Raw genomic sequence first — 18,753 nt, forward strand, 5'->3', positions numbered from 1 at the left:
ATAATATATATTCAATCATAAACTAATAAAGTATAAGTTGTAGATAAAAATTAAGTGAAATGATAAAGACACAAATATACATATATAAACAAAAAGGAAAAAAAAACTAGAATTTACACCATACAACACTGAATCGTCTCCATCTTGAGAAAGTAATTCTTAACGTGTTTCTTAAAAGTCAACCGTTATTTTAGCCTCCCTTATGGGTAAGGGCAGACTATTCCATAATTTGATAGCCTGAACAGTAAAAGACTGACTAAAGTACTTGGAATTATGTATACCTAACTTCAGCATAAGTCTTCGAGATAATCTTAATTCTGAAGTTATACTCACTGAAAATTTATTATTGCTTTTGTTTTCGTAAATTAATTAATATTATAAAACTTATATAGGTATATGACGGCTTTAATTTTGAAACTACGTCAACATGATTGAAATGTAATGGAATGTAAATTTGCAATTTCAAATCAACTCACGTATGAATACTTTTCGTATAGTGACGCTTTAGCTCAACGATTTTGATACTTGCGCCCTTATGTGTCAATTTCAGTAAAATATTTCTTCGATCTGTCATCAAGGCTTCATAATCTAGTACAACAAAAAGAAGAACGTTATAAGCAGTTTGCAAAATTAGAAACGAATTGAATATTTACCGGCAATAAATTTTCATTTATTTTCTATTTACTCGTGGACAGTTCATCAAATCAAATTTTTACTACAGTTACAGAAAGTGACAAACAATTTGTTACAGATGAGATTATCTACACTTCGAATAAGTATTGTTTATATAAATTTGCAATAAAGAATTGTGAAGAAGTGATAATTAATATACTTATTTAGTGCGAATTATTCGGATGGGTATTGCTAGTAATAATAAATGATACATGCAATAGAAACAATATTTTTTCTTTCTAACAATATTTAAGACAAGACTGTGTATTCATAAAAGTAAATTCACATGAAATAAATTCTTTGAAATCGCATGCAGTGTAAATCGAATATACGCGAGGGCCCGCAAACGTTATTCGTTTATACTCACTGCAAGTTTGTATGCAATTTACCGTAATAGGATATATTTAATTTCATCGAAATGTCAATAGTCTAAATAAAACGTTGCGGTTTGCACTCTAAACCTAGCCGCCCTAATGGTACTAAGTGACGGCTTGATATTCTCTTTTAAAATAGAACAACGAGAGAATTCTTAGCTTAAATTGCCTTAAGCAATCTCGTCTTCAGATCAGTAAATTAGTTAAAATTTATTTGCTGCCTCTGAACTTATACCACCATTACGATAAGGATATAATGCTAATGTTCATCTATAGAAATACTAGCTGACTCAACAAACGTTTTCTTGCCGCTACACGCTATTTAGAAATAGGGGTTGATGGTAGAAAGGTGAAAATTTAGGGTTGTATGTATTTGTCAACGCCAAATCATAATAAAATAAAAAATAAATAATTTATCTAAAAATTAAAAAAAAATTAGGGATGGACTACCCTTAACATTTAGGGGGATGAAAAATAAATGTTGTTCGATTCTCAGACCTACCCAATATGCACACAAAATTTCATGAGAATCGGTCAAGCCGTTTCGGAGGAGTTTAATTACAAACACCGCGACACGAGAATTTTATATATTAGATTTATCTAGAAGGATTTCTCTTCCGACTTCGCACCCATTCTAGGATTTCTAGCGGTACCACAACTCTCTGCCATTCCCTACGAAATACGATATAGGGTTCAAATTCACCATTGGTAGCTATGATTGAACTTTGACTCTTATGTAATGTTCTAAAAAGCTATATTGCTAAATTTTAAACATCATGTATGGATTTTAATTAATGCAGAGCTAACCTATAAATGTCTGTTGCAATTGTTGTGAAAAGATAAGTAACAAAATATCAGACATTGGTTGGTCTAATATGTAAATAAATAAAGTTAATCGGTACCTACGATTTTATTTTTGTGTTACCGCCACATTAGGAATTCTAAGTGAGTGAGTTCTTTACACTATAGACGGCGCCACGGTTCGCTTAAACCGAAAATAAAAATCATCATATCAAAAATTTCGCTCTAGTGGGTATATCGTTCCATAGCTTAATTGGCTAGAGCGCCGACACGGTCAGTCGGAGACGCGGGTTCGAATCCCGCTGGAGCGGTCAATTTTTGATATGATATTCAAAAAAAGTTAATCGGTGTTTGATTTCTCGCAGGCGAAACGCGTCGTACTCTACTTGGCGCGATCAAGACCCGAGCGTCTGTTAGATGAGATGATGACTGAACTTCAAACCGTCGAGACACTGAACTGTCTCATTGAGAGGACCGAGACACCTCCTTTCTACCGGCTCACGTCGATGAGGAAAGCCACGTCTGGCCACAGCGATGGACCGGGGACTGGTTCACAGGTAATATTTGTAGTTTTACTATAGAACCTACTGGTTTTGTTCCAAAGCAAAACAGTTAACAACTTCATTTTTAATGGCTCGCGTCGATCACTAAAGCCTAATGAGACCTGAATTTGGTTGACAGAAACATTCTTAATTAATCGTGCAATCCACTGATTTCTCTCATTGACAAGACTCCGGCACCAAAATTGTACTGTCTCTTGTTGATAAGACATGTCACGTTAACAACGTAGAACCAGCTTACAGGTAATCTTCTTAGCTTCCCATAGAATAAACTGACCTTTCTCAATGAGCGGATTGTGCTGACTCTCTTTGAACTCAAGAAAAACATCATCTAGCAAACTGTCTTGAATCTGAACCCTGGCCTTCTACCTGGCCGTAAGAACAGACTTATGACAAACCACTGGACGTCGTACAAATACATAATAATAGTATTTCATTCGCGTTCCTAAAAAACAAATTGTCTCGTCTTGTAGCTATTCAGTTATTCTTTTGTAGTTCCCAAAGTTTCCCTTTCTGCGTGTATAGGAAGTCACACGCAGCTAAATGAAGGAATGAGTTATATTTGTTAATATTTTGATATATGTATTATTATTAATACGTATTTTTTTTTAATTTGACATAATTTTTATATTTGATAGTTTTTTTTTTTTTATCTTTGATAACTAATAAAATTTGTATTGTGTTAATTAATTTTAAAATTTCGACGTTTCCAATGCCATGTTTGTTTATTATTATTAGTGAAAACTCTATTGATAAATGTGTCTGGTAAGAAATTCATTTGTATGCGATGTTTATATTGTTTGTTTCCCAAATAAAAAAATAAAATAAAATGATACAAATTTTCTGTAGGACGCAACGGGTCGCACGGGGGAATTAGCGCCCGTGGAGAAAGGCACCATACACACCAAGCGACACAGCGGAGAGGACCCGACGAAAACATCGTAAGTATCGAGTGTTTTATGTAATACTTTGGCACGAGGATACGTGAAAAATTAGCGACAAAGTGAAAAGAAAACTTGGTGCGACGTCTAATCCATCTATTGATACTTCATAAAAACAAACATTTTAAATTGAAAGAATCAATGAGTAGACATATAAATATCAAAACATCACAGAGTTGACAATGTCAAATTTAAAAAGAATATGAAAAAATATTTGTATCCAAACTGTCTGAATATTACTTAGCTGCTTTATAATAGTCGATTCAGGTAAGCATGACTTCAGTTACGTTTACTTCAACATATTTATATTAATATATTCAATCCCCGCACATGACAAACATTTGTATTGGTCATACAGATGTTTGCCGTGTTATCGGTGCTTGCGCAGTCCTTGTGGGTCTCCCCACCGTGCCTCGGAGAGCACGTTAAGCCGTCGGTCCCGGTTCTTATCATGAGCACCTGATAGCGATCGTTACTCATAGTAGGGAATATATTCGCCAACCCGCATTGAAGCAGTGTGGTGGGTTAAGCTCTAATCTTTCTCCTACATGGTGAAATAGGCCTATGCCCAGCTGTGGGATATTACAGGCTGAAGTGTAATGTAACCATACCAGCCTGTTACATTCATAACACAGGTATTAATTTACCCTGCCATAGGAACTAACGTCCTTGTGTATATATTAAAAACATTTATTTATTTATTATTTAAATTTGACCCGCTCACCATTGACTCCAATCTCGTCATAAACACTTAATAATGGTAATTACTCTTTTTAGGGATGTTATTCTAGTCTAACGGACATTTGAGATGGCAATCGCTCCGAACGGTAATCAGTGTCATATCCATATCAAAATATACCCAATCTAGAATATAACAAGTCCACTTAATATCCGTGACCTAAGTTGTTCACACGTGTCATATCCATTTATTGGTTTAATAAATAAAACGTTATAAGCAACGCTTCTATTTCTTCGAAATTCCATAAAACTTTTAGTTAAAAAATGGAAAGGATATTGGCTCGTTGGCAACCTTAACCTACATTTTAACTATCAATATACACGTTAAGTATAAAATATGTGTTTTTGTACACGTGATCGCGCTCGGCTTTATTGATAACAAGCGTCACCGACGGGATGCTAGCAAGGACCTCACATTTAAATCTAAATTGCTTGCACAATATATGTACGTGTCGGCAAAATTGTTTCTACGTAACAATTATTGGTGATCATCGTGTGAAGATTTGTTTTATTTTTTCGTCGCTGTTTTCCTTCTACTCTTACCTACCGTAGTACGAGAGTATGTAACGTGAACTCACATTAGTGTTTTTTTTTTTTTTGTATTAATTTCCCATCTGTGATTATATAAAGATCAAATTTAATTAATTAAGTGTGATGTACAGACCTGTAATTGGCATGCATACTATCTTAATAGTGTGAATTATAGATTATTGTATTGTAATGTTTGTAATGCTGTTGGTGTGTCTATAAATAAATAAATAAATAAATACTCTTAGTATCAAATTATTATTGTTTGTATGCCGTATGTTAATCTTAAAGAATTCTGCTTCAAGCAATGTCTTCCATTGTACCAACCTCATCTCATACACATACATTGTACCTATACATTGTACCTCACCTCATCACGCTGTCTTTAGTCATATTTGGGTCGAGAGGAAGTCGTAGTAAAATGGTTCGTAGTACAAATGAGAATGAAATGAAGACATGCTCTGTGCTTTCTTTTTTTTTCAATTTAATATAAGCAAAATTTTAGTCCTAAAGACAATAAACATATATAATATACAAGAAAATATTTATCCGAGCTTCAAACTATTTCCATTGAGAACTAATATAATCCAATAGTAATATCTATAAGTTCTGTAAATCGATTCATTAGACAGTCGATATCCGTTTTTTAACACTATTGTTTAAAAAAAACAACGAAACTTTCGATGCAAGAATCGATTATATTTAAATATAAAATTGTTGTTTTTTTATTTTATTTTTTTAATTATTATTAATATAACTATTGATGGATGAGGATGCTCTATCCTCGTTTTACGTTAGAAAGTCATGTGATATCGATGTTTTATGGAGTGTTTTGTCAACAACGTATCGATATCAAGGTTACGAAGTCACTTTGAAACAACAAAATAATACTTATCTACGTGTTTTATATTACAAGAAAATAACAAGGAATAAACACGTAATGGGTAATGCTTGAGAAACATTATCGAAGAACTAGAATTAATTACTTTTAGTTATTTCTCATTACAATAGAAATATTCATTGTATTTTTATATCATATTTTGTATCATAACAAATGTTATTGTCTTCATATTTATTGTTATTAACAGTCTGGGTTTTCCACGTATTACCTACGCTTAAAAATCGGCACTCGTTTTTGTATAAAAAATATTAAATTCCGGAAATTTGATTTATCGTTACGTAAAATTAATTTAGTAATTGTTTTACGGTATATTTATTTCGTTACTTTCAAGTTATTCATATTTTAATCGGGCATAATTTTTAAGACTTCGATGTATTGAATTTAACACTACCAACTATTTACAAATAATAAATAATAATACGGTCACCAACCCGCCTGCCCAGATGGTGACTATGGGTAACACACATTAGTTCACACCATTTTTGGCGTGAACTTATGGAGGCCTATGTCCAGCAGTGGACTGTAATAGGCTGAAATGATGATGATGATGAAGTAATTATAAATAAATATCTACACAATAATAATAATAATATATTTTACTATTTATAAATAAATTTTACTTTTTTATATAAAAAATTTAACATCAAAAATAACAAAAATAAAATAAAGTTGCAATATTAGTACTTAAACTCTATATTCTTAAAGAGAAAAAGCTGAAAATATCGGGCAGCAACTCAAACAAGTATTGATTAGAAATAAATGACCAGACAACGCCTTTTCATGTTTAACAAATTGAAATACAATACAATATAATAGCCTCGGGCAAAATAAAATTATTTCACTTTTCATCGTAGTGTAGCTCTGTGTTTTTTTTTTTTTTTTTAATCGAATCAGTTGTTAGAGAAATGCAGCTTACAAAAAAAACTTTTTTGTTTGCAGTATTAACTACAGTCTGGCCATAAATACTGTTACAATGAAAAAAATAAACCAAATATAACTTTTCGATTTGGAATATGTCATTTTTATGATTGTTCATTGTGTTTTTTCATATTCGCGCCAATATATTGTAAAATATTTTGTGATATTAAAAAAGAGTGGGGTGGCGCAGAGAACCGAATGGCTATGCAAAAGATTTTATCCGAAAGCAAAAGATTTTATCTCGAGAGGTGAAGATAGCACCTAGAGCCATGTCGCGTATTTTAAAAGATGACTTAGGACTTGCAGCCTATAAGAGACGCACTGGTCATTTCTTACTGATATCATTTATCCGGTCACTAACCCGCCTGCTCAGCGTGGTGACTATGGGCAAAACACATGAGTTCACGTTAATTTTGGCGTAAACTTGTAAAGGCCTATGTCCAGCAGTGGACTGTATAGGCTGTAATGATGATGATGATGATGATGATCATTTATCAATCATTTTTAATAGGGAGAAATTATTATTTGTGCTTAGATAAATATATTAATAATAAATAAAACGTAACCGCAGTAAAATTAGAATACAGGTAAGTTCAAGGTTCGCGGTGACAAAAATTATTAGTAGCGCGCGGAACCGTCGGAATCGCAGACAACGCTAGAGTTATAAAGTAGGTTAGATACTTTCTTACGACCGATAATCTATCTCAGATATCAGTAGTGTCCATTAAAATTTCAGCTAAATTTAATGAATTGAGACCTATATTGTTCCACACCATCCAAGCGACTTTGTAAACGAGAAGGGTACAAAAATCCAATGCAACTTTGCGGATAATTAATCTGTGAATGAATAGTCGAAGTCCTCAGCTTATAATAACAACATGGACGGCCCAAAACGAATATTTGTACATGCAAATATTAAACAATAATAAGAAATAGCTTCGGCGCTGTATAAGTCACTAATATATTATATTTTTAGTTTTTTTTTTTTATTTTGTTTAAACCCGCTAAGCCGAAATGAAAAACTAATTGAGCAGGATTACCTATTTATTGACGAAGGTAGTAAAATGAACTGCGCGCTACGTCTTATAGGGTACCTGACCATAAACAATAATCACACTTTCAGCGTATCGCAGTACACTACTGGACACAGGCCTCCCCAAGTTCGCGCCAAAAACGGCGTGAACTCGTGTGTTTTGCCCATAGTCACAACGCTGGGCAGGCGGGTTGGTTACCGCAGGGCTGGCTTTCTCGCACCGGAGACGCTGCTGCCCGTCTTCGGTCTGTGTATTTGAAAGCCAGCAGTTGGATGGTTGTCCCGCCATCGGTCGGCTTTTTAAGTTTCAAGGTTGTAGTGAAACTGTGTTATCCCTTAGTCGCCTCTTACGACACCCACAGGAAGAGAGGGGTTGGCGTTCTTTACTGCCATAGCCATCCACACAGTACAAACAATAACGCTGATAATTTATTGCGGGGTATGTACTCACCTATGTATAATATAAAACGTGTAAATAATCAAGCTATAACGCCTAACCACCTAAAAATAAAACCACAACAAACTAATGTAAATAGTATTCCTAGACAATCTGAATAGTACTTATTAATTATTTTTTTTTCTACTTAGAATTGGTATAATCTTTGTGTCTCATTGTCGTCTGAATCTAAACGTCTTTTGATGTTGCCCAAAGTGTTATAAAACTTACATAACGATCATTGTACACAAGTGGTCACTAAATTAAACACGGTAGGTAGTTTATCCGTGTAGCCGATATGATAACACGGCCAGTGATAGAGCAAGGTGCGCCCTAAGTGAGTGGAGGCGTGGCCGGCCCAGACGCGGTGCCAGCAATACCAATGTTTGTAATATTTTAATAGTTCTGTTGATAATGTTATGAGATTGTTTTAGTGGTAAAATTCGCTGAAAGATTGAAAATGACTCTGGCTCGCTACTCCACTAGAGAATGACTTAGTTTTCCACTTCGAGTAACGATCGTAATCGGGTTCCTATGTTAACAATTTTACACGGGTGTTTTACATTCTGTCGTAGGCAATATGGTTCCCACAAACTAAAGAAGCACATTCAAGTATCATCCAAGCGGATATTTGTTAATAGAAAAAAAGTGTGGTAAAATTGAAAATAGAATATAATTTATTGAGTACATTAAGATGAACCTCTTTACTTATTTAAGCATAAAGCAATAAGTAGGATTACTAATAAACAAATTTTTATGTATTAAGTAACTAGTGGTATCACATGATTTCTATTTTATGAATCATTTCTTAGAATCGGAACTTCATTTTTAATGCGTTTTGTATATTTCAATTAGTAATAAGCGAAAAGAAACAGCCAAAATTTTAGTTTCTAAAGAATAAAACGCAGTAAACGTAGTATGTATATATTTGTATGGTACACATATGAATTATTTGCTTGTGTATATAATATAACGATTGCCACTAACGTTACATTATATTTCCTCTCTTTTTTTCTTCTTAATGTGAATTTTACTAATACTCAATTTTGCACATCTTCGAGTACAAACGCCTGCTCTTGTACGTCCTAAGGTTGGCTGGTAGAGAATGCTTTTAGCATTACGCCCGCCTTTTGTACAATTCTTTAATGTATTGTGCAATAAAGTATTAATAAATATAAATATAATAAATAAAAACAAACAATCAAAAGTATATGTATTATATTTTATAAATATTATATAAATCAACATAGATTTGTCGCCTTTGCGCGTCTTAAAAAATCTTTTAATATTTATAAGCCTATTTTTTCGGAAATATCTATCATGCTCGGCAGACGGATTATTAGTTTTTTTTTTGTCTATAGCGTGCCGTAAGGCCCTTTTTATGTTAGCGGTATAAAAAATCAAAGCAATTGTAAGCTGAGCAACTTTAATTGCAGCAACTATCCACCATTCATCATCATCATCATCATTTCAGCCTATTATCACAGTCCACTGCTGGACATAGGCCTCCAAAAGTTCACGCCAAAAATAGCGTGAACTCGTGTGTTTTCCATAGTCACCACGCTGGGCAGGCGGGTTGGTGACCGCAGGGCTGGCTCTGTCGCACCGGAGACGCTATCAACCATTAGCGGTAGCTTATACAAAAGTAGCGTTTACTTATGCTCTACGTGTTTACAACTTGGGAACGGATTGAAGTGGATTGTCTTCGTATACCTAAGCAATGTAATAATAATTTTGATGCTCATGTGGGAAAAACGAGTAGGTAGATTTAATAAAGTCTTACCTTCGTTTTTATTCATTATTAAAAAAATATTGTTGTAAGTATTTATGAAAAATGCTTCCAGCTATTTTTATTTTCTTATAAGCGAGGAATCGTTTTCGTCATATATTTGTGAGGTTTTTTTTTTTCTTTATATATAAAATAATTAAGACTCAAACGCCATTATATAAACTATTTATTGGAACTTTATATGATAAATTATTGTTGTTTTTTTTTTCAAAAGAAGCGCTAAGACCGACTTGCCCCGAATGGGCCCGGCGGACAAGCGCGCGTCTGCCCCACCTTGCCCCACGCCTCCAGCCGACGAAGACCCAACACCACCCTCTGATGGGGACGCAACACCGGTGAGTTTGACTCGTATAAATACCGCTGGGGCATAGAAAGCTACAATTATTGTGTTTACTGGCAAACGAAAAAAAAACCGACTTCAATTACATCGACAAGTAATACAACGTAGATAAACGAAAAAGTGGTCAAGTAACTACGCATTATCAAAGTCTACTCCAAACCTTGTAATCAGATCTCGATGAAATTTAAATTTGACCACACGATAAACATCGGCTTTCGATTAAATTAAAAATAATCAAAATCGGTATACCCAGTAAAATGTTATGCGGATTTTCAAGAGTTTCCCTCGATTTGTCTATGATTCCATCATTAGATCCTGGTTTCCTCATCATGGTACAACACTAAAAAAAACCAACAAAAAAAAGAATTATCAAAATCGGGTCATAAACGACGAAGTTATCTCTGAACATACATAATATATATATTTATACGGTCGAATTGAGTAACCTCCTCCTTTTCGAAGTCGGTTAAAAAGACACATCGGATAAGATGACGATCGCGGGTTCGATCGCTGCTCTTGACGAACAACTGTATTGGCAATATATGTAGGTAGCATGTTTTTTTACGTGAGGAAAATCCATCATGGATACCCTCCAGCGCGGGGGCGCCAGAGGGTTATGTCAGACTCCACGTGTGAGCAGTCGTCCGCCTGGGTGGGGCGAGATGGGGTCGCGCTAGCAATCGCCACCTCGCCCCGACGGTATAGTAGAAAACCCTATCGGAGGCCGTAAAGTGTACAATCAATATTTATTATTTATTTGAAATGATTTTTGTTTAGATTGTTGGTCTATGTGCTAGGTACATGTTTAAGATGGATATATATCAAGTTTTATTTAAAAAATACTTAGACATATTTAAGTGTAAATATTTGTCACTTCAGTGCTTAAATATCTAATTTTATCTAATGAATAATCAAGTAGGTATTACATTTTCCACCCCAATAGAAGTTATTTAATATGTTTAATATCAAAGCTTTAGTCTTAATTATAAGGAAAATTAGACGTATAACTTTAATTTTAATATGAAAATAGCTGAAGTACCTAATTATGAAACTATAATTATATTTAATAATAATATTAGTAAATTTTATGTACTTATAAATAAAATCAATTATGGTTGTTCTGACCATAGTAAGTTGTATCTCTTACAATTTCTCCTTGTAAATGTATTAATTTGACAACCGTACGAAAATTGTTTATATAGTGATATGGGTCGGTACATCACAACAATACAATTTAATTAGAGATATTTTTAGAGTCTACAAAGAAATGAAATAAAACGTCTACATTAAATGAAGGAAACATCGTAATAAATTTTCAGTAGAAAGACGATTTCATAAAAGCAATATTTCATATTTCACAACTGTAGTCAAAACAAAATATCATCGATCGTCGCGTGCGAAAGAGAAAGAATGATTTGAAATGAAACAGAAGCGTTATGTGAATATGCACTGTTGAATGCTTTAATTTATTTACCTGTATGTACTTGTACCTAATTGTGTTGTCGGAGACGTACCAGTACTGTCGACTATTCATACAGTTAAGCCTGTTAAACGTGCGAGTTATATTTTGATTGAAGCAAGTTGTATGTCAGATTATTAATTGCAACCGGTGCAATAGGCCTTTAAACCTTAAAGAAACATATATCTTATACTAATTTTATTTATTGTATAAAATGAAAAATGTTTTAGCGTACTTAATTTTTACTTCTAATCAATAATATTTCAAGAGAATATTTAATAACACTCGTTATGAAATATATTAAAAATATTATTTTTAAATGAAGAAAATTGTGTCAGCTTATATAAGACATTAAATTCTCTGACGAAAGTTCTCTCAATTTCATATTAATAAAATATTTAGTATATAAGTAATGTTTATCTCAACTTTAAGAATTGTAAAACTGCTTAATTAAGTATGTTTATATTTTGGTCGATGCTTTCGATTTAATTCTCCTATCAAAACAAACATAATATATTTCGCCCGTTACTAGAAATAAACTTATTAACGTAATATTTTTTTGGTCAGACGGGAATGTGTGGAGAGTCGGGTGGCGCGGCTAGTGCGCCCAGTACGCCTCAGGAGCCACGCGTTGACCTCCCACAGCCTCGACCGTTACCGATGCCGGAGTACGGAGGCTTCTTCGCCCTGCTAACAGAGTATTTGCCGGATACCAACCAGCCAGTCTCCGGATTCCATCGGTAAATAAAAACATTATTTACTCTTTTACGTATTGCAATTTTATAGCTGTCTCATACTTCTTGACTAAAATCTCTCTAGGGAAAGGAAAGCAAAATTTCTTTCGGGAGTTTTGTCAACCATCGAATGTGTGGTAGATTCTTTAAGACAAATATCGCTTGTTGTCGACTTATGTTATAGCTTTTACATTTAATGCATCTGTAATTGTATTTGAATTCGTATTATTCAATAGAAATAAACTTTAAATTACATCAAAGATCAAGATCAAGTTTCAAAAGGAAAGAATTAATGATTTTGTAGAAACACTTTGTTAGTCGTCGTCTGTTACTAAGGTCGCAGTTAAATCAAGCGACTCGCTTCCCCCGCTGAAGATCAAATTTAAATTCAAGAATCATTGCCGTCACTAAAAATTGTTGGCTTAGTTTAAAAACTATTAATTTATAATGCAACTATATTTTAATTTAATGGTTTAGCAGGAACGCCCCCTCCGGTCATGACAAATACACATAGTACCATACAGAATCCGGGTGTTTGTATTTGCGTCGTGTTTGTTTTATAGGTCCTGGACGCAGGATTATTACCTCCTTACAGGGAGGGTGGGGAGATGTTTGTTGAATTTGTGGAGGACGCTGTTTGAGCCGTATTTATTGTTTATGACATTAAAACTATAATACAACTTCAAAAAAGACGGCTAGCGCAACGGTCACAGCACTAGCTAATGGCTATGGTTGATGGCGATTGTGGATTCGATCTTCGCACACGACATACATTTACATTTTTTTTTTCATTTACAATAGTTTGACGTGGTCAGGGCGTTTGTGCTAGTGTATTGTATGTGTTTCCGGATCCCCGGCACAGCAGTAAATCCCAGTGGTGGTGGGTGGTGGTAATCCCAGTGATGGAGTGTGAGGCGTTCAATCAATGTTATTTTTATACAGATGCAACGTGGCAGTAATGCTGCTCTGCGATGTAGTGTTGGACGGAGTGGAACTCGACTGGTCTATCCACGTGCCTCTGATGCTGCATATCGTGTTCCTGGGCATGGATCATACTAGGTAAGTTTTGAACATTGACCGACTTTAAAACAGTCAAATTGTTCAAATTGTCAATTGTAGAAGGGTATTTGACAAATATGTAAGTATATACATTCGTATGTATTATGTATTGAAACGTTGATCGTGGTCTGGTTATAACTCTTAATGTTGGAAACGCTTCAGCCTGTAATATCCCACTACTGGGCATAGGTCTCTTTCCCCATGAAGAGAAGGATCAGAGCTTAATCCACCACGCTGCTCCAATGTGGGTTGGCGGATATATTCCCTACTATGAGTAACGATCGCTATCAGGTGTACATGATAACAACCGGGACCGACGGATTAACGTGCTCTCCGAGGCACGGTGTAGAAACCCACAAGGACTGCAGAAACGCCCAGACCACGGCAAACACATGTATGTTGTAATGTTGGAAAACAACATGATATTAAAAATTCCATTAACACGGTTTTAACGGTTCTAGTTAAGGAATAAATCAAAAAGAAATATGTAAAATATTGAAAGAACAATTGGACATATTAAACGTTAACGATAAACTCGTTTTGCTGACGGACGTTTAATTTTGAATACAACATTTTAGAAACTTAACGACACAAGCGGAACGAACTTAAAATCTTGCTATCGATGGACGAGTACCTCAGGAGTACGTTAAATGAAAATAGTACCTTTCCTGGAAATTATCAAACGACTCATTATTCAAATAATCCCGACAACGGAGCAATTGTCGCTACTGGAGATTACGCGGCATTTTATGTAAATCTTCACTAGCCGTCGGAGCACGTAACGGCCTTGAAAAGTATTATTTCTGAAGTAGTTGAAATTGTTTTGTTCGAAATATCAATTTTACTTAAATAAATGTTTATTTATCAAATGTACGATGGCATTTGTCGTCAACAAGGAGATTGTGTTTTTCGTATTTTTTTTTTTTTACTTCGTAGATTACTTATTTTCGTGTGGGTTTAGTATTTGTACTTTTGACGTATTTATGTTTTTCACTAGGAAAAAACTTTCCTTTTTATTAGTGTACAATGTGATATTATTCTTTTTTTTTTTATTCTGGAATTCGTGTCGTGTAAAGACTTAGATGATACAATTACCGGTGGTACTTTTTACAAAGTAATACCAATCCTTTTCTAAGATTATATCTATATATGTAATATATACATGTTGTGTTGTAAATATTAATAACTAATGAATATATCGTACATTTTTTATGATTTCTTCAATATTCGGCGCAGTTTTCCCTATCTTTCATTACGTCAGAAACTCCTACGAAATATTTAAAAAATTCTTAATTGGAGCAGACGTTATTCAGTTTTGCGCTTAGCAACACATTTAGCTATTTTTATTTGTAACTAGCCGCCAGGACAGACTTCGTTCTGTCAAAAGTTAATAGTAAAAAAATATATATTAAAATTTGAATTTTATTTAATATTAAAAAAAATTAAAAAAATTAATTAATATTTTTTTTTAGTATAAAACCTTCCGTGGGCCTTAAGGAACATACAAAAAAATAAATTAGCCGAATTGGTCGAGCCATGCTCGAGTTATGCGCGTAGCAACATTCATTTTTATTTATATAGATAAGAAGATTTATAATTTATGATGATATAAAATGAAAACCATCCTTGATACTATTAATTGGTACTTGATGCACATATTGCGCTACACGGCACGATATAAGATAAAACTCTTAAGATTTATTATTTTATATAAGAGTATAGTTTAAGCGCGACGCCGTGTTGGCGCAACGGTTACAGCCATGGACTGTACGTGTTGCGCTGGCGGCTGCGGGTTCGATCCCCGCACATGACTAACATTTGTATTGGCCATACAGGTGTTTGCCGTGGTCTGGGTGTTTGTGCAGTCCTTGTGGTCCTTGTGGGGGTGGGTTTCCCCACCGTGCCTCGGAGAGCACGTTAAGCCGTCGGTCCCGGTTGCTATCATGTACACCTGATAGCGATTGTTACTCATAGTAGGGAATATACCCTCCAACCCGCATTGGAGCAGCGTGGTGGATTAAGCTCTGATCCTTCTCTTCATGGGGAAAGAGACCTATGCCCAGTAGTGGGATATTACAGGCTGTAATGTGTAGATTATAGAGGGAAAAATTTATTTATTTTTTATAAAATTAATTTTAAATTAATTACATCGGTTATTTTTTCCCACAGCAGTTACTTTAACAGGTCTGGGTATGTTTCAGTCTTTCTAGAGTTATATTAGGTATTTAAACCTAAAAATGGTGATTTAACAGAGTACATATAAACCGAGATTGTTTTGTTAATTTATTCGTAGGTTAGAAAATAGTACAAGGTAGAATTAAATGTGTTTTATACCAGGTGGATAGTTCACCAACACTGCCGGCAGCTGTTGCTCAACCTGTTGGTAGCAGTGGCAGCTCACCACGATCACTTGACCATCGCCAGAATATTACTGGCGGCCCGGTCTGCGCAACTCGGTCTCGGGCAACCACCGCCGCCCTTACCACTCGTACCACACAACTTTACTGGTAAGTATTTAGATGTACAATCTTTTACTAGCCCGTTGGTTCAATTTACAGTGATCATGCTTTCTATGTACGCGTTATTTGTGTAATAATAGTTGTGCGCCGCTGTTTCATCCGCGTTAATTTGATGAAAAACCGTACTAAAATATTGTATGTGTGTGCGTGTATGTGTCTGTACTTGATATAGTAGAGCCGAGGTAAATTAAGTTCTGTACCACTTCGCAGTTAACTATATTGGGTACGTTGGTTCTTCTTTATTTAGCCGGGTCCATTATCACCATCTTCGTCTTGTCTAGGTGGATAGCAAGTCCGACTGACAAGGGCTGGTACTTTCTAGACGGCTCAGATTTTTTTTTTTGTTATGTCACTAGGTCGGCAAACAAGCGTACGGTTCACCTGATGGTAAGCGATTGCCGTAGCTTATAGACACCTGCAACACCAGAAGCATCGCAAGCGCGTTGCCGACCCAATCCCCAATCCCCCCAATTTTCAACGTCTTCCCTAGTTTCTGCGCGAATTTTAGTACTGTGAGCGTATCTGAGGTTATCTATCACGCGTCCCCCAACAGATTTTCCCAATCTTCCAAACAATGCGCATAATGTACTCTATGTAGGGCGATAAGATACTTTATACAGCTTCCTCAACATTTCCTATTAGATGTTGCGATACACCCATTTCCGCAAGCATTGTCCAGAGGTGTGTCCATATATATGACCGTGTCGAATGTTTTCCGAAAGTCCATAAAGCAGATGTAAAGAGTTGTATTCAATTCTCTGGCCTTCTCAATAATCTGACGCAATAAAAGTATTTGTTCGCGAGTGCCTCTTCCTTGAATTTGCCTTGAGAGGTAGGCAACAGCCTTGTATTCTTGTTTTTAAAGTTATTTAGGATTTGGTGTACCTCATCATCATCATTCCAGCCTATTGCAGTCCACTGCTGGACATAGGCCTCCACAAGTTCACGCCAAAAACGCGTGAACTCATGTGTTTTGCCCATAGTCACCACGCTGGGCAGGCGGGTTGGTGACTGCAGGGCTGGCTTTGTCACATCGAAGACGCTGCTGTCCGTCTTCGGCCTGTGTGTTTCAAAGCCAGCGGTTAGATGGTTATCCCGCCATCGGTCGGCTTCTTAAGTTCCAAGGTGGTAGCGGAACTGTGTTATCCCTTAGTCGCCTCTTACGACACCCACGGGAAGAGAGGGGGTGGCTATATTCTTTGGTGCCGTAGCCACACAGCACTTTTGCAGCACTTTGGTGTACCTACTGTATTTTAAAAGTATTTTCCTACTAAAATTTCAAAATTTGAACCAATAAACCGTTACGGTTTCACTTTATCTCTAGATATAATATAAAATTGGTTCAAAATCAATAGAAATAAAATCAAATTATATAACGTAATTCAATAGTTAAGGATCAATAGGTCACGGAACTAGTACGAGGATAACGGAATTTCGAACTTAATCTAACTGCGCTATCTACCTTTGAAATAACTGGGTAAAAGCAAACCGAGTTAGCGGATGAACCATATTTTATATATGACGGGACGTAGGTTCGAAGCGATTAATAAAATTTTGCATGGGCGGATATTAAGTAAAGCTGGCAGCAGGACTATGATGAAACATCAACATCATGACATAATAAATTTTGTTTTTGGTCTCACTTTTTGTTGCTTCTTTTTAGATATAATCTACAAAAGCGTTTTTGCTTAGGTATTAAATAAACGTCCTTATATATACTTACTTGGCAATCTGTATTTTAAAAAAATCACGATAAAGCTAATTTGAATAATAATCAGACTTTAGTTGAAAAATAAAAATTAATTAAATATAATTATGTATACGTTTTAAGTTTTTTTTTTTTTTTTTTTTTCTTTTTTTATCGACTTGTAGGCGAGAGTACATTTGACTTTCGCTTATTGAACGTACTTTTAAAATTACGTTAATATTTTTCACAATTTTTATATAACAGATTTATTCTGGAACTCGCAGAAATTGCTTTTTAGAAGAAATATTTCGATGGAGCTTAAGAATATACAAATAAAATAATTGAAATTTTTATAATCTGTACTAATATTATAAAGCTAAAGAGTGTTTGTTTGTTTGTTTAAACGAGCTAATGTTAGAAACTACTAGTCCGATTTGAAAAATTATTTGAGTATTAGATAGCCCATTTATCGAGGAAGGTTATAGGCTATATATATATCATCACGCTAAAACCAAAAGGAGCGGAGCACCAATGAAGAATGTTCCGAAATCGGGGGTTCTTTTTTCCTTTTGAGAGCTTCCGCTGCGTGCGCTGTTAAAACAGTTAAAGTTTCAAAGTTTCACAAAAATCATGTATGACAGAATTGATCCTCTTTAAAAGCTCTAAATAAAAGTCCGCGACAGCATATATCTGTCTTTTAAGGTTGGCTCACTGTAACCTTTTTTATGCTAACCAAGTTTGTTCTAAAATAATGCATTATTTGCGAAGATGTTTTTATAAACATGATATTAATCGTTATCTAAATAAATACGTTATTCATCACAAGTGTTTAATTTAAAACAAAATAGCCTTTAACGCAATTCGATTTCAAGGAGCGGCTCAGGAGATATCGGTGTTTTAAAATAACATCGCAGCAAAATAATGATCAAGTATTGCGCGCGCCTCTTTCCACGCGGACGAAGTAGCGCGCAGAAGCTAGTTAAGATATAAGTCTCGTTATCAATAAAGTATAAAACTAAGCCGATTATAATAAGCGTTTTAAAATTATTTATGCCGTGTGGTGCCGGTCGAGTAAAATAGCACCACCCCCTTTGTTCCCATGGGGGTCGTAAAAGGCGACCGAGGGATAAACCTGGCTCAAAATCATCAGGGTCCTGGAGAAGGAAAACTTAATTTGAAACCCGGAATGGGATCCCCGTCAAGCATTCGTAGCAAAGCTCTAAAATGCGAAAGACCATACGACTGAAGTAAAGCTTCTTTTGCT

General features: G+C 35.0%; 1 protein-coding gene across 1 annotated transcript in view; it reads left to right on the forward strand.

Annotated features, from left to right (window-relative positions):
• The window catches only part of LOC123668479 (protein furry), a 151,964-nt gene that overhangs the window by 104,125 nt on the left and 29,086 nt on the right, over positions 1 to 18,753 (forward strand). The window contains 6 exon segments of the mRNA XM_045602209.1: positions 2,213 to 2,404; positions 3,257 to 3,348; positions 9,906 to 10,026; positions 12,058 to 12,230; positions 13,167 to 13,283; positions 15,621 to 15,790. Coding sequence (XP_045458165.1) covers positions 2,213 to 2,404; positions 3,257 to 3,348; positions 9,906 to 10,026; positions 12,058 to 12,230; positions 13,167 to 13,283; positions 15,621 to 15,790 — 865 coding nt within the window.

This window comes from Melitaea cinxia, chromosome Z (genome assembly GCF_905220565.1).
Source record: "Melitaea cinxia chromosome Z, ilMelCinx1.1, whole genome shotgun sequence".
NCBI classification, from domain to species: domain Eukaryota; kingdom Metazoa; phylum Arthropoda; class Insecta; order Lepidoptera; family Nymphalidae; genus Melitaea; species Melitaea cinxia.